The 13,468-nt window shown below is 46.9% G+C and overlaps 1 protein-coding gene across 2 annotated transcripts in view; it reads left to right on the top strand.

The window, feature by feature from the left end:
* The window catches only part of RAD18 (RAD18 E3 ubiquitin protein ligase), a 338,638-nt gene that overhangs the window by 422 nt on the left and 324,748 nt on the right, over positions 1-13,468 (top strand). For both annotated transcript variants that reach the window (XM_088454631.1, XM_088454630.1), the window contains exon 2: positions 5,394-5,475. In XM_088454631.1, coding sequence (XP_088310757.1) covers positions 5,394-5,475 — 82 coding nt within the window. The remainder of the gene's footprint in view (positions 1-5,393; positions 5,476-13,468) is intronic.

The raw sequence follows: 13,468 nt of genomic DNA, 5'->3' as shown, positions 1-13,468 counted from the left end.
CTATCAGTATGTGGGTATGTATGTGTGTGTGGGTGTGTATGTATGTATGTGTATGTATCAGTATGTGGGTGTGTATGTATGACTATGTATCAGTATGTATGTATGACTATGTATCAGTGTGTATGTATGACTATGTATCAGTATGTATGTATGACTATGTATCAGTATGTATGTATGACTATGTATCAGTATGTATGTATGACTATGTATCAGTATGTATGTATGACTATGTATCAGTATGTATGTATGACTATGTATCAGTGTGTATGTATGACTATGTATCAGTATGTATGTATGACTATGTATCAGTATGTATGTATGACTATGTATCAGTATGTATGTATGACTATGTATCAGTATGTATGTATGACTATGTATCAGTATGTATGTATGACTATGTATCAGTGTGTATGTATGACTATGTATCAGTATGTATGTATGACTATGTATCAGTATGTATGTATGACTATGTATCAGTATGTATGTATGACTATGTATGTATGACTATGTATCAGTATGTATGTATGACTATGTATCAGTATGTATGTATGTATGACTATGTATCAGTATGTATGTATGACTATGTATCAGTATGTATGCATGACTATATATCAGTATGTATGCTGGGCCGGTTCTAGACATTGTGGAGCTCAGGGCGAAAGTTCACAGTTGCACCCCCCCCCCCCCCCAAAAAACAAAAACAAAACAAAAACAAAACAACACAACTTTTTGTAGATGACGTTTCTCTGCGCGTGCTGAAAGCACACGCGCTTCCGGAAAGGGGGCGTGTCCTTGCGGAACACCCCCAATTCATCACACTGTGGGGTGTGCCCAGCACTTATGAGGGTGCTGGGCTTCCCCCAAGCTCTCCCCTCGTGCGAATAATTGCCATGTGCAGTAATGCGCCTTACACAGTAATGCCCTTTATTAACACATCATGCCACACGCAGTAATGCCCTGTATAACACATTATGCCACACGCAGTAATGCCCTGTATACTCGTGCAGTAGTAATGCCCCCATGCCTCCCTTCTGAAAAATAAAAAATACAAACACAATACTTACCTTAGACCCCGCTCCTGCGTCCGCTGCCGTCCGGTCCGACCACGGCATCACCACGGATCTATGGGAGAGACGTCATGACGTCTTTCCCATAGTGCTCTATGGGGGAGCCGGAGCTCTGGAGTGAGGGAGCCGGGTGCCCGCTGATAACAAATATCAGCGGGCGCCCGGCAACACGGGGGGGTCCGGCGCTGTTTTTTCTTTTTGTTATTATGGGATTATTTTTTTTTTATCTTCTGGGGACTCAGTGGCGCCCCGGGCACCGGCCCTGTTAGCCCACCCCTAGAACCGCCACTGTATGTATGTATCAGTATGTATGTATGTGTTGTATCAGTATGTATGTGTGAGTATCTGTGGGTGGATATGTTTATGAAGTTAGCGGATCATGTATATGTGTGCGTTTATGTAGATGTGGTGTATATGTCAGGACTGTGGCGTTAGACAGATGGCACTCCGGTGTGCTGGGCACTGTGTACAGTTTGTAATGGGACTGTGGCGTTTGATCAGGGATGAGGAACCCCAGGCCCAGGGGCCGTATAAGGCCCGTTGAATCATTTGGTCTGGCCCTCCGAGCTTGTTTCTGCTACTCATTGGCCTAGAATGACACCCTGCAGCAAGAATCTATGCAGCGGTGCCACCTTGAGCATTCATAGAGGGCGATATAACTGTTGGCACCGGCGTGTAGAGCCGCGGGAGCGCACATTTCAGCTCACAGCCCCCGCGGCCTTCGAGCAGAAATGTGCGATAAATCGCCATGTTGGGCACCCAAAGCAAGACTTTAGACTGGTTTATCCGCTGTTCGTGGCTAAATCCTGTTTCTTTGGGCGAGATATCAATATCACAATTGAATATTGCACCGTGATCTCCCGTCCCTTTAGACGGGAGATAGGGTGCGATAAAACAATTGAATTGCCCCCTTAGGACGCTTCAGACTGTCACACCTCTGCCCTTATAGCTCGCCGGAGCACTGGCGATTGTGGCCCCGCCCCGTGTGATGTCACGCAAAGGGGGCGTAGTTTGCACCGGGACCGCAGATAATGTTATATATATCAAAATGGCCCTGGCAGAAAAAAGGTTCCCCACCTCTACGTTGAATGCTGACCGCCGGCTTCCCATCTGTCAAATCCTGGCAAGGCACTAACGACAGGCGTTGAAATCCCGACGCCTGTATTTAGACCGACGCCCGGCATAACGAACGAAGGTAAGCCGAGCAGGGACAAGCGCGGGGGGGGGGGGGGGTTAGGTTTTATGGCTCCTGTTTAGGCTAGGGGAAGGGGGGTTAGGCATCCCCCCGGGAGACTTTAGGGTGCGGGGAAGGAGGTGGTTAGGTTTAGGCATTTAGAGGGGGGTTAGGCACTAGGGGGGAGCTTAGGGTTAGGCACCCCTAAGGGAGAGTTAGGGTAGGAGGTAGGGTTAGTGGTACTTGCCTAAATCATGCAGCCGGCAGTATTACATACTGGTCCCTTATGTAGATACATAGTTTATGTAACACTATTTTCTGTAATTATGTGAATCCTCTGCATACTCTTTTAAAACCGTTCCTTGTGCTAATTATTTTCAACTGTATCTTTCTTCCTACACCCCTTCTTCCGTATATTCCTTCAGTGGGAAGAAAATTATAATAATAATAATTGTAACCCTCAGTGACGGGATGCATGTATTGATCTGTGCATAATGAAGGTCTTCCTGATATTGTATAGTGGTAGAATATCTCCCCCGTCTTTCTATTTCCCTATAGCAGTATCAGACCTAGCTACCATTCAGGCAATAACATTGACAATTGCAATGTATCTACCAGACTTGAATGGCACTAGATATATAGGGGTCTAGTCATAATCCGACCCCCGATTACCCCCCAATGCCAGTTCCGGCATTATTACTGCACGATTAATGAATGGTAACAATGTCGTTATCATTCATTTTAATCGTGTCGTGGATTGGCGCCTTAACACTGACACTTAGTAGCAGGGGTGTCTGCACAAAGGTGTCTGCTGGAGGTGCATGTCTCTGAATGGATCCTGCTTCGCATTCCAGTACACCTTATAATAGGAAGCAGTGGAGCCCCCGCTACTAGATCTGAGGTCTGGGGGCCTGATTCAGCATGGAACGCTATTCTACTTATACGCACGCAACGCAGTTGGTAATATCAGCGGTGATAAGTAACTGTATGCTTTCACATTGCGATCGCAGCCTAACATAAGTACGCCCACTTCCTCTTACCTCCGTATACTTTGATAACATAGCGAAACAATCGGTAACATCGGACCCATATGCACAGATAAGGCAGGTCAGACCTCACTCAGGAGTTGCTGACTTCAGTGCGCACTATGAGGCCTCAGGCAGCGTCTGGTATCGCAGTGGCTAATTTATGCACACTCGTGCAACGCAGTTCCATTGCACTAGCACGCATGTGTTCGCCCGAACTCTACCCCCGTCACCACCCGCAAACGGCACTTCCCATCAAACACTCTGCCATGGGTCTGTGTATCCTCTGCGATCGCAGCGTCTGGCTTGCGCACTGCGTTATCAGCTGAGTGCGTGTGTATAGGCAACTGCGATTCTTGCTGTATCAGGCCCTGAATCTGATCCCGCAAACAAGCTCTGAAAACGTCCACAACGGGCCACTAAAGATGGGGCCCATTCAGCTTAATGAATAGGCCTCATTGCGCACTGAACCAATCTTCATCTGTCAATTCATTACTAATTAGTGACATCATAGAGCAGCACGGCTATGAATGAAAATACAGCCTGTCGGCCCACTGGGAGCTATGTTGCTGCTAGTTCCCAGTGAACGTTTAGGCCAAATATTATTTCAACCCACAAACTTGCTGACTTCACTAGGAGTAGGTGCCATGACACACTTAAGGGGATGGATGCCCCCGAGTATAGTGTCCCAGGGTTCTATCTGAGAGCCGCGGGGTTGGCTGCATTCTATTTTTGTCCAAGTATGCCCAGTGCTACTGCCAATCGTCTGAGACACACAGACCTTCATTTCCAGTATATGTTATTGGATTCATTCTTGGAAGCCAACATATGTTAAATGTGTTAGTTAATTGGTATGTCAATACAAATTGTCACTGTTACCCCCTTTTTTGATATGTGTAAAAATGGAGATGTAGGTAGCAGTGCTGTGCGTAGATTATACATAATTGGTTGTAGTGTTCCCGCTAGGCTGTTTTAGCGGGGCGCTGCGCCCTGCCCAATTTTAAAAGGTCAAAATGTGCCCTGAGCCTTCCCCCACCCTCGGGACACTGCGGAAAAGTTGCGGTGACTGATCGCCGCCCGGTGAATAGACAGTGCGTATGCGCACGGCATCTATTTGCCGTGAGGGGAAAGCTTGGGGGAAGCCCAGCACCACCGTAAGTGCTGGGTACGCCCCAAAGTGTGACGAATTGGGGGCGTGTCACAAGGATACGCCCCTCCCCGATCAGCCAAGTCCCCTATTCGGGAGTTCACAGATTCTCCCGGCCGGCAACCCCAGCACCCTGCACTGCCCGCTTTTTAGTAGGAACAATATGGTCGTACACCTTCATGAACCAACTGGGTATGGATACGCTGCTAGATTGTCAGGTGCCATTTTTCCTGGACAGGTTGGGGGTGATTCAGTTCTTTTATTGCCAGCCTTAACTAATGGGCCTCAGAAGGAGCAATTCAATTGTTGCTCCGTTGGGCGCGCATAGCAGTGGGTAGACTAGTTTCTGCTCGCAGCCTCCTGTGGCTAGCACAAATGTGCCAAAAGTCAGCACTTTTGGTGCCCAAACTTCTGGGCACCCCAAGCAGTGCTTGAGACGGGTTTAGCCTCGCAAAGCGACTAAACCCGTCTCAAGCACTGCTTTGGTGCGCACACATGTGGCACCAGCGCCTGAACGGAGCATAAATTGAAATGCTCTGTCGGTGGCCCATTAGTTAAAGTGCCCAATAAAAGAAATTAATCGCCCCCCCGCTGTGGGTTATTTGTTGGGGCTGGTGGGGGTCAGGTGAGGGGGTTATGTCTGTCTACAATTTGCGGGCTCTTGGTATGTTTTTATTACTCTAGACTTGACCACAATCAGCTATTCAGCTCAGCTAGAAGTACTTTCCCTTGAACTTATTAAAAATGAATAGTAACAATGTACCATATGAATTTCATTATCCAGAAAGAATGCACATCGTCTGCTGTACTTACAGTGAGCATTGCATATGACTGTGTAAGTGTCCAGTCTTTGGGTTACAGCTGCTGTGGTCTATAGTTGGGGAATGCTTTGAAGCCTGTGACCAGGGCCGGGCACATGTTGGGGGTTCTGCTCTCCTGTCCAGTAGTCTGATTGGTGGATGCTCTGACATGTTTTGCAGGACCTGGATGACTTGCTGCACTGTGGAATCTGCTTTGACTACTTCAACATCGCTATGATAATCCCGCAGTGTTCACATAACTGTGAGTATCCCAGGAGAGGCTCCCGGGTCTGCTCAGTAAGTCGCTGAGATGGGAAATACCCTGAACAAAAACTGATTTATTGTGTTACAATTTCAGCCTCCCTGTCTCAGCCCTACATGTTCTCTTCCGCTGTATTCTGCCTCCTGTCTCCTCAGTATACAAAAATGCACTTAGAAATAATGTTTTGATGAGAAAGCGCTGTATTCGTGTCATTCCCGTACTGAGATTGTGAGGAACGTTCTGCTCTCAGACCATTTCCACTTCAAAAGTCCCCTATTTCATTCCTCCGATAAGAGATGTTCTGTCCATTTATCATGTTGGGAGACATCTTTGTGCGGGAAGGATCTCCGTGCCGGGCATGTATGGCAGATGCGGATCTGTTCCAGCCTGTATTGTGGAACTTATAAAATGTAAAGGGCAGACAATCGGGTCTACTGAGCTGCTGCTATATTATATTCAGCTGAATCTTAGAGAGAGCACTGTAAAAAGGCCCCCGTACATTAGGCGACTGACTGCCTGAGTCTGCGTTCGGATTGTAAGCGCTGTTCAGAAATGCCGACGGACCATCCATGTTTCGCGATGCATTGGAGGATCGGTGAAATTATGCATTTTAAATTTCACCGATTTGCTAATCATGATCATATTTTGGTCGTTATCTGCAAATCGCTGAAATCCAACATGTTGGATTTTACCGATCCTCCAACCCGGCATCGCAACAATGCGTCGCTAGTGTATTGGGGGACAATACTTTTTATTTTGGAATTGGCTCTATAACTGCCGGGGTCTTCATGTTCTGGTAACCCGCTATTTAGTGAAAACGTATCCCAGCGGGCAGCTGGAATATAAATGTAATTAGTTATACTCCCGGGTTGTGATAGTACAGGAGCTGGAGGGTAGTTTATCCCAGCTAAGTTCCAGAGCTCTGATAGTGGGGGAGGAGGATAGCCTTTATTATAATATATATATATATATTTTTTTTATTACATGACAATTACATGGTTATTCTGTGTAGCGCTGCAACTTGTCTGCTAAAGGGGACACGTCAAGCTGCTACTTCATGTTCCAAATACAGGGGGGTGTCTGGAAGCTTCCAGCGCAATTAACGCATGTGCATATGCAGCACGAGAAGGGGCCATTTACAGAAGGGGAACTGGAAGTGCCTCTGTGGATGTTTATCATTGGTCCATAAAGGTGACATTCCTCGCCACAAGGCGCCACACAGCAGTGCCAGTGACGACTATACCATGGAATCCTGTCACCTGTTTGCATATGTAACTTTCACTATCATCCATTTCATTCAGACTTTACGCTCATTCTATAACATACGTTACCGCTGGATATACCACTGCTTTTTTAATTTGCTATCTAGGGTGTGTATAACACCCCATACCCTAGCAGCTGTCTCTCTTTGATCCCCTTGAATTTAAGTACAATATACATAACTATCTAGAGGCTGCTAGAAAGTCTGAATCGCAGAGGGAATGATGTCCAGAAAATGGGGACAGAGCACTGGAAGTCCTGGAGGTGGGCATCAGGGATAACCAGGGTGGTGGTGCGGCAGCCGTCAGTGAAGAAGTGGAGGGGACGGGAGTGTGTGGACTGAAATGAGGTGGGAGATGTAGGGGGGAGAGCTTATTGGCATATGTGAGAGGGAGGAGTTTGAACTGGATAATGAGGGGGATGGGGAGCCAGTGAAGCCGGTTGGAGAGTGGAGGGTCAGCACCGAGCGATAAGAGTGGAAAATAAGCTGCAATTAGGAAATATTGATGACTGGAATCGGGGGACTTAGGTTTAGGCGGCAGGGAAGGGGGGGGTTAGGTTTAGGCACTTAGCGGGGGGGATTAGGGTTAGGCGAAGGTTAGGGTTGGGCACCCCTAGGGGAGGGTTAGGGTGGGGGAATAGGTTGGTGAATACTTACCTGGGGACGATCGGGATTTTCATCCTGTTCAGGCAGCCGCTGTCGGGATTTGAACCGCCGGCCAGGGGTCTGGCGGTAAATCATACCGATTCCGTATAAAGGGGGTCATTCAGACCCGCTCGTGAGCGAAGGTCGCTCGCTAGCGGGTCGATGTTGGGCGAATGCGCATGGGCACGACGGAGGGAGCTCCGTCGTGCGCATGCACGAGACCCGGCGAGCGACGAGGAATACGTCGCTCGGGGTCTCGCACCAAAGGGGGCGTGCTGTCGATGGTGAGTGACAGCACGCCCCCTTTGGGGTAACCCACAGCTATGCGAGCGTCCAAAAGGCCGCTCCACATTTAAATAGGACGACCCTGATTCAGAGTGAGCGCTCTGGTCAGAGCGTTCGGCTCTGAATCAGGCCCACAGTACATAGCCCAGATGACTGGGAAAACCGATATACTGTAGAAAGCTGTATGGAAGTTCATGCAAGGCAGCGGCTATATAATGGACTTACACTAAGCCATTTGGTGTTTAGTACCAAACTGCCCAGACCTAAATTCAATAAAAATCTGGTTGTTATTCAAATTTGATGGGTGTGCCAGGGGGAACCACATTTATACCTGATTAGGGGCTGACGGCACGTCATCTGGGAAACAAGGAAACCTCAGGATCTCTAGTTCAGCCCAACCCAATTAAGGCATCTGTCTATAGCAGGGGTTCCCAACCACGGGTCCTCAAGGCACACCAACAGTCCAGGTTTTAAGGCTAACCATCCTTGAGCACAGGTGTCTTAATTAGTACCTCAGTTATTTTGATTTACCCATCTATGCTCAAGCATGGCTATAACTAAAACCTGGACTGTTAGTGTGCCTTGAGAACCGAGGTTGGGAAATACTGGTCTGTAGACTACTCAATGAGAGGCTAATGAAGGTTTATCGACACATAAATAACTAGTTTATATAATACTATACTAAAATGTGGACAAACGCAGAGTCTTATTTAATGGAACTTAACCCTGGAGCACGGCATGCAGCCTATCACTACACACCTCAGTGGCTTATAAACCACTATCCGCACACACAGGGCTTTGGTTGTAAGGAGCTTATCAGACTTATTGCGCAGCACAGAGAGATCAGATTGTAGGTTTATTGATCAGGCCGGATTTAGCCAATCACTGTGAGCGCAGAGCAGTTCTCAGCTGTGTGTGGTCTGCACAGAGCAAATGTCTGTTCTGCAGAACCTCGCTTCATCACCTCAGCCACCCGTCATATGACATTTCTCAGATGTTCACGCTACATACTGGGTTCAAGCACACTTCTTACACATCCTTTCATCATACCGATGTAAGCAATCTGCTGAGCATAGGGGCAGAGACGACTTAATGTCTAGCAACGCAAACACTGTTCTGCATCACCATAGGGGACATGGAAATATGCATTTATATTTTGTGCAAAACGAAGGTTAGTCAACATTTTCTTATTTTCTTTACTCACCAAATACCTAATATGTGTTGTCATAGCCCCTCCCACACCTTTGCGTTCTGCTTCTCCAAGCTCAGGTCTTACTCCACCTCAAAACATTCCCCTTCTCCTACTCAATTTTTGACCCTCTTCAATCTGGCTTCCATCCCCTCCCTTCCACAATATCTGCCCTCACTATGGTCAGTGACCATCTCACTGCCGAAGCCAATGGTCACTTCTCATCTACTTGGATCTGTCTGCCGCCTGCGACAGTGCTGATCCAACACTTCTCCTTCAAAATCTACGTTCCATCACTCTGAGTCACCGCATGCGCCACTAACCCTCCCAATTGTGTATCTACCTCCGATTCCACCTCCCTCTACTTCCTTCCTCTACGTGGCAGGGTCCCGCAAGAGTCCCTCCTTGGCCCCCTGCTCTTCTGCGTTTACACCATCTCCCTTGAAACCTTCTTCCTCCCCAAACCGCTTTCCCTTCATCCACTCAGGTCACTTCATGCATTTCTGCCATCTGCTGGACACACTAAACACGACCAGAACCTAACTTATTGTTTTTCCCCTTGCAGCTAGGACCTGCTCATCTTCACCACTCTCCCTTCCTGGCCATAACATCTCCACCCCTGCTGTCCCTCAGGTCTGCTGCCTGGGTGTCATCCATGACTCCTCACATTCACAATGTCTCTCACCCCTGCCGTTTCCACCCTTGCAGCTTCTTTAGAATCAGGTCCTTTCTCACCCCTCGTCCACGCACTCACCATTCTGCCGCCTCCACCACTGTAACCTCCTGCTTAATAGCCTGTACCGGCATCACTTCGAACGGGATGCTGGGCGCCGGTCTCCTGGCGTCGGTAAAATGACAGGCGTATAGATGTAGACGCCGGTCATTTACCCCTAGCCGGGATTAAGCAGTTGGGAAACCGGCTGTCGGGATTAGGTCCGCCGGCTTCCCGACTGCATACCCTATATACTATATAGAAATAATGATTCATAGATATCAGGTATTAGAAACCTTGCTTTCATTTCTTTTCATCGTTACCTGTGTCTGCTGTGTACGGAAGCAGATAAAACCATGGACAATGCAGACTCTACCTGGATAACTAGTTTTATGTAACTTTTATAAGTTCTAATTGGTGCAAATCTCTACTGCCGACACCAGTAATTAGTAAGAGCCGTTTACATCTAAAGTACACTGTAATATGACAAGTAATTTGTATGATATCATATTACATTTCTTTTCATAGAAGCTGGCTGAATACTGACATTATTCTCTTGTTACGTCAGTGAACTTCATATTCCTCTCTTATTAATGTTTTTAGAATTATGTTGCCTGGTTTAACCAGACATCCAACACTAATCTGTTTTTACATAGATTTTTTTAAGCAAACCTGTAATTCCCTTTTCATAAATCACGACGGTGAAATGAGAAGCTCCTTGTAGGAAATGAATAGGTCTTAATTATTTCAGAATGCCCAGTATAATTGTCAGTACAGTTACAGACCAGTAATTATCGGGTTGTGAGATCAATTGCGATTACCTTCGAGTTACTTCCTTCTTCAACTAGTTTTAAGTTGTACTTAGGCACTTTGGTATCTGAGTTTTGTGGGCTCTCCCGTAAACTATCCTTCTACCCCAAGTGGTTGTCCTAGGGGTAAAGTAATCTTAATATCTTCTGGGTGGAAACTTTCTGCCAATAGCTGTGTATTTCTACCCATATGTCTAGTCGGGATACAGTCAAAATGCAGATGGCCGGGAAGCCGTCTGACTAAATCCTGGCGTCTAAATACCGATGCGGGACAAAGGCAGGCATCGAAATCCCGATGCCCGTCTATATACCGATGCTGGAATCTAGACTGATGGCTTCCCGAACGAAGGTAAGCCGGGCAGTGTTAGCGCTTAGCCACGGGGAGGGGGGGGGAAATTAGGTTTAGGCACCCCTGGGGGAGGTTAGGGTTAGGCACCACTAAGGGAAGGTTAGGAGGGGGTGAGGGGAGGGTTAGGGATCTTCAGCGTTCGGGCTCGCGGCTTAAGCAACCTCGATGAATTGCAATTATTAGAACAGACAGTAATGGTCTACCCTAGATAACTGTGTCAAAATGTGTTCTGTATAGGTCACATAATCCATTATTACCAATGTATGTACACCACCCCCCCCCCCCCACACACACACACTTTGATCAGCTGGTTAGAAGCCTTGTAGACTAGCCGATCGTATACAATCGCTTTCAACCAATCTTGCAAATGTCTTGATAGTGTTGTTGGATAAAACATCATCTCAGCTTTTAGATATCCCTTTGTTCCCATAAGACTGTTCGGCCAGAAGTAGATGATCATCTTTCCGGGGGATGCGTCAGATGAGGATACAGAAGAACCTCAGATTATGGAATTTGCTACACAAGATCCCATCAGTTTAGAGAAGACTTCAGTAAGAAAACGGGACATCTACTCGCGTCCCGACTGATTAACATCTATAACTTCATGAATATTGGTCCTGCCCACAAATTGTCCACCTCCTCTTTGCGCAGGTCTTGTTGCTTGGCCAGAGTCTTTATTCTCATTCGTATAATGGGTCGTCACGTACTGTGATGGGGGGGTTCCATTGTTACATGTACGCTTCGTTAATGACTGAATTGGTTAAACTTCTTTTAAATGATAAAATATCACATTAAAAAAAGATCCGCTGGGTGGCATGGTATATGACTCCTAGTCCAGGGCCACGTTTTGTCATTTTATTGGGTCTATGGGAGTCTGCCAAACATGCGTGCAAAATAAATGTACAAAAAGATAGTTTGTGACCAGTGTATGCAGATACTAGGACACGTTTGCCATCGGTATTGCATTACTAATGAAGTGAATCGATGCATTTATCATCTGCTCCTTCACTATTGTTGTCGCATCATTCTGCCAGACATAAATCCCGGTGCACTTGGAGTACAAACGCTTCCCCCACAGAGCACATCAATCATTCTAGCCGGCTGCCGAACCTTTACGTGTACATTTGTGAGAGGAATATGAGAGTCCGCATTAAAGGTTCACTGACCTCTGTAATACAATACCAGAGTGCAATGGTGCGGGATGTAATGTATGTATCCAGCTACTGTAGCTATGCTGCTTGTTTAATAAGAAACGTCAGTGCTCGGTCTCCGGAACAGAAGCCCCCTGGTAGGGGGGCATATTCTACATTTCCATACATTCCTGCAGTCTCCTAGTTACGGTTATGGTTTACGGGACCTTCCCAGCTGATTGATTTGTGGTATAAGGAGGGGCGGTAGTAGTGTTTTAGTTTTGCGTTATTCCACGGACTTGTATCAATTCTTTTGCAGATTTAGGGCCATATCCAATTAGCCGCGGTAAATTACCGCGCTCGGGGCTATCCAATTAGCCCCGAAGTCAGCCTGACAACAGCACTTATCAGGGTTTTTTTTCTCGGGACCTGATGTGTCCCGAAAAATAATCCACGATAAGTACCGTTTTTTCGCCCAAAAAAGGGCGAGAACACATAGGTCCGTTAGCTTATCGCGGCTCCTATGTGTTAACGGGCGAAGTATCTTATTGTTTCGTCTGAAATAATAAGATAGGGAGAAAAAAAAATCGGCAAAAAATCCACGTTTTTCTGCCGATAACAGGGATCAATTAGCGCACGAACAGTGTTCGGGGCTAATTGGATATGGCCTTTAATGTTGGTCTTGAAGGAGACTATTCTTGTATATTGATGTTTTGCAGGGGGGTGAGGGGGCGCACGTGTGAGTGTTTTGGTCTACAGTGGTGGGGGGTTTAGCTGGAGAAGGGGAGAGGCTGTGAGGTCCAGACAGCCAATGAGAGTTGTGAGTGGAGGGAGGAGGCGGGGCCTCTCTCCAGCTCTTTACTACGCAGCTGCTGGACACACCTCTTAGCATATTATAGAATACAGGGGTTCCCAAACTTTCCTGAATTACAGCGCCCTAGAGTATCAGCATATTTTTCATGGCACCCCTAAGTCAAAAGTTTTTTTTAATTGAGAATTCTGATAGGCCAAACCAGTGTGGGTTGCTACCAATCGCATTGACAGTGAATAATTTGATTTTGTCCCAGACCTACAACCCAGTTTGGGAACCACTGATATAATTCCTTATGGGACTGATTTACACCAAAATGCCGAAGCAAAAATACGTTTTGCGTAGATTTAGAGATGCGTCTATCTACGTGAGTATAGTATACACACAAGTTTTATGCAACAAGACAACAGTAATATATGCGCCTGGTTTATGCCTGGAGAAGTGAGTGATGGAGAAATGCTAATGGTACTTTACTTATTTTATACACAATATAGTCATTTAATGAAGTAGCAAATACGTAAGATTGTCTCCTATATGGACAGTGGACCTCATTCAGACCCGCTCGCAAGTGGGTCGATGTTTAGGCCCTGCGCAAGCCCCGCAGCGAGTGAGAAATTCTCTCGCTCCGGAGCTCACTACAAAAGGGGTGGCTGTCGATGTTGATCGACAGCTCGCCCCGTTTTGTAGGAGTGGCGGGGGGGGGGGGGGTCTTGACCATCGCGACCATCAACCTGGTCGGACACTAAAGCTGTGGGTGGTAACCCACAGCTTAGCTAGCGACCAGGAGGCCACTCTTCAAAAT

Source organism: Taudactylus pleione, unplaced genomic scaffold (assembly GCF_031769625.1).
Source record: "Taudactylus pleione unplaced genomic scaffold, aTauple2 ptg000624l, whole genome shotgun sequence".
In the NCBI taxonomy this organism is placed as follows: Eukaryota; Metazoa; Chordata; class Amphibia; order Anura; family Myobatrachidae; genus Taudactylus; species Taudactylus pleione.
This window is presented reverse-complemented; position numbering and strand designations above follow the sequence as displayed.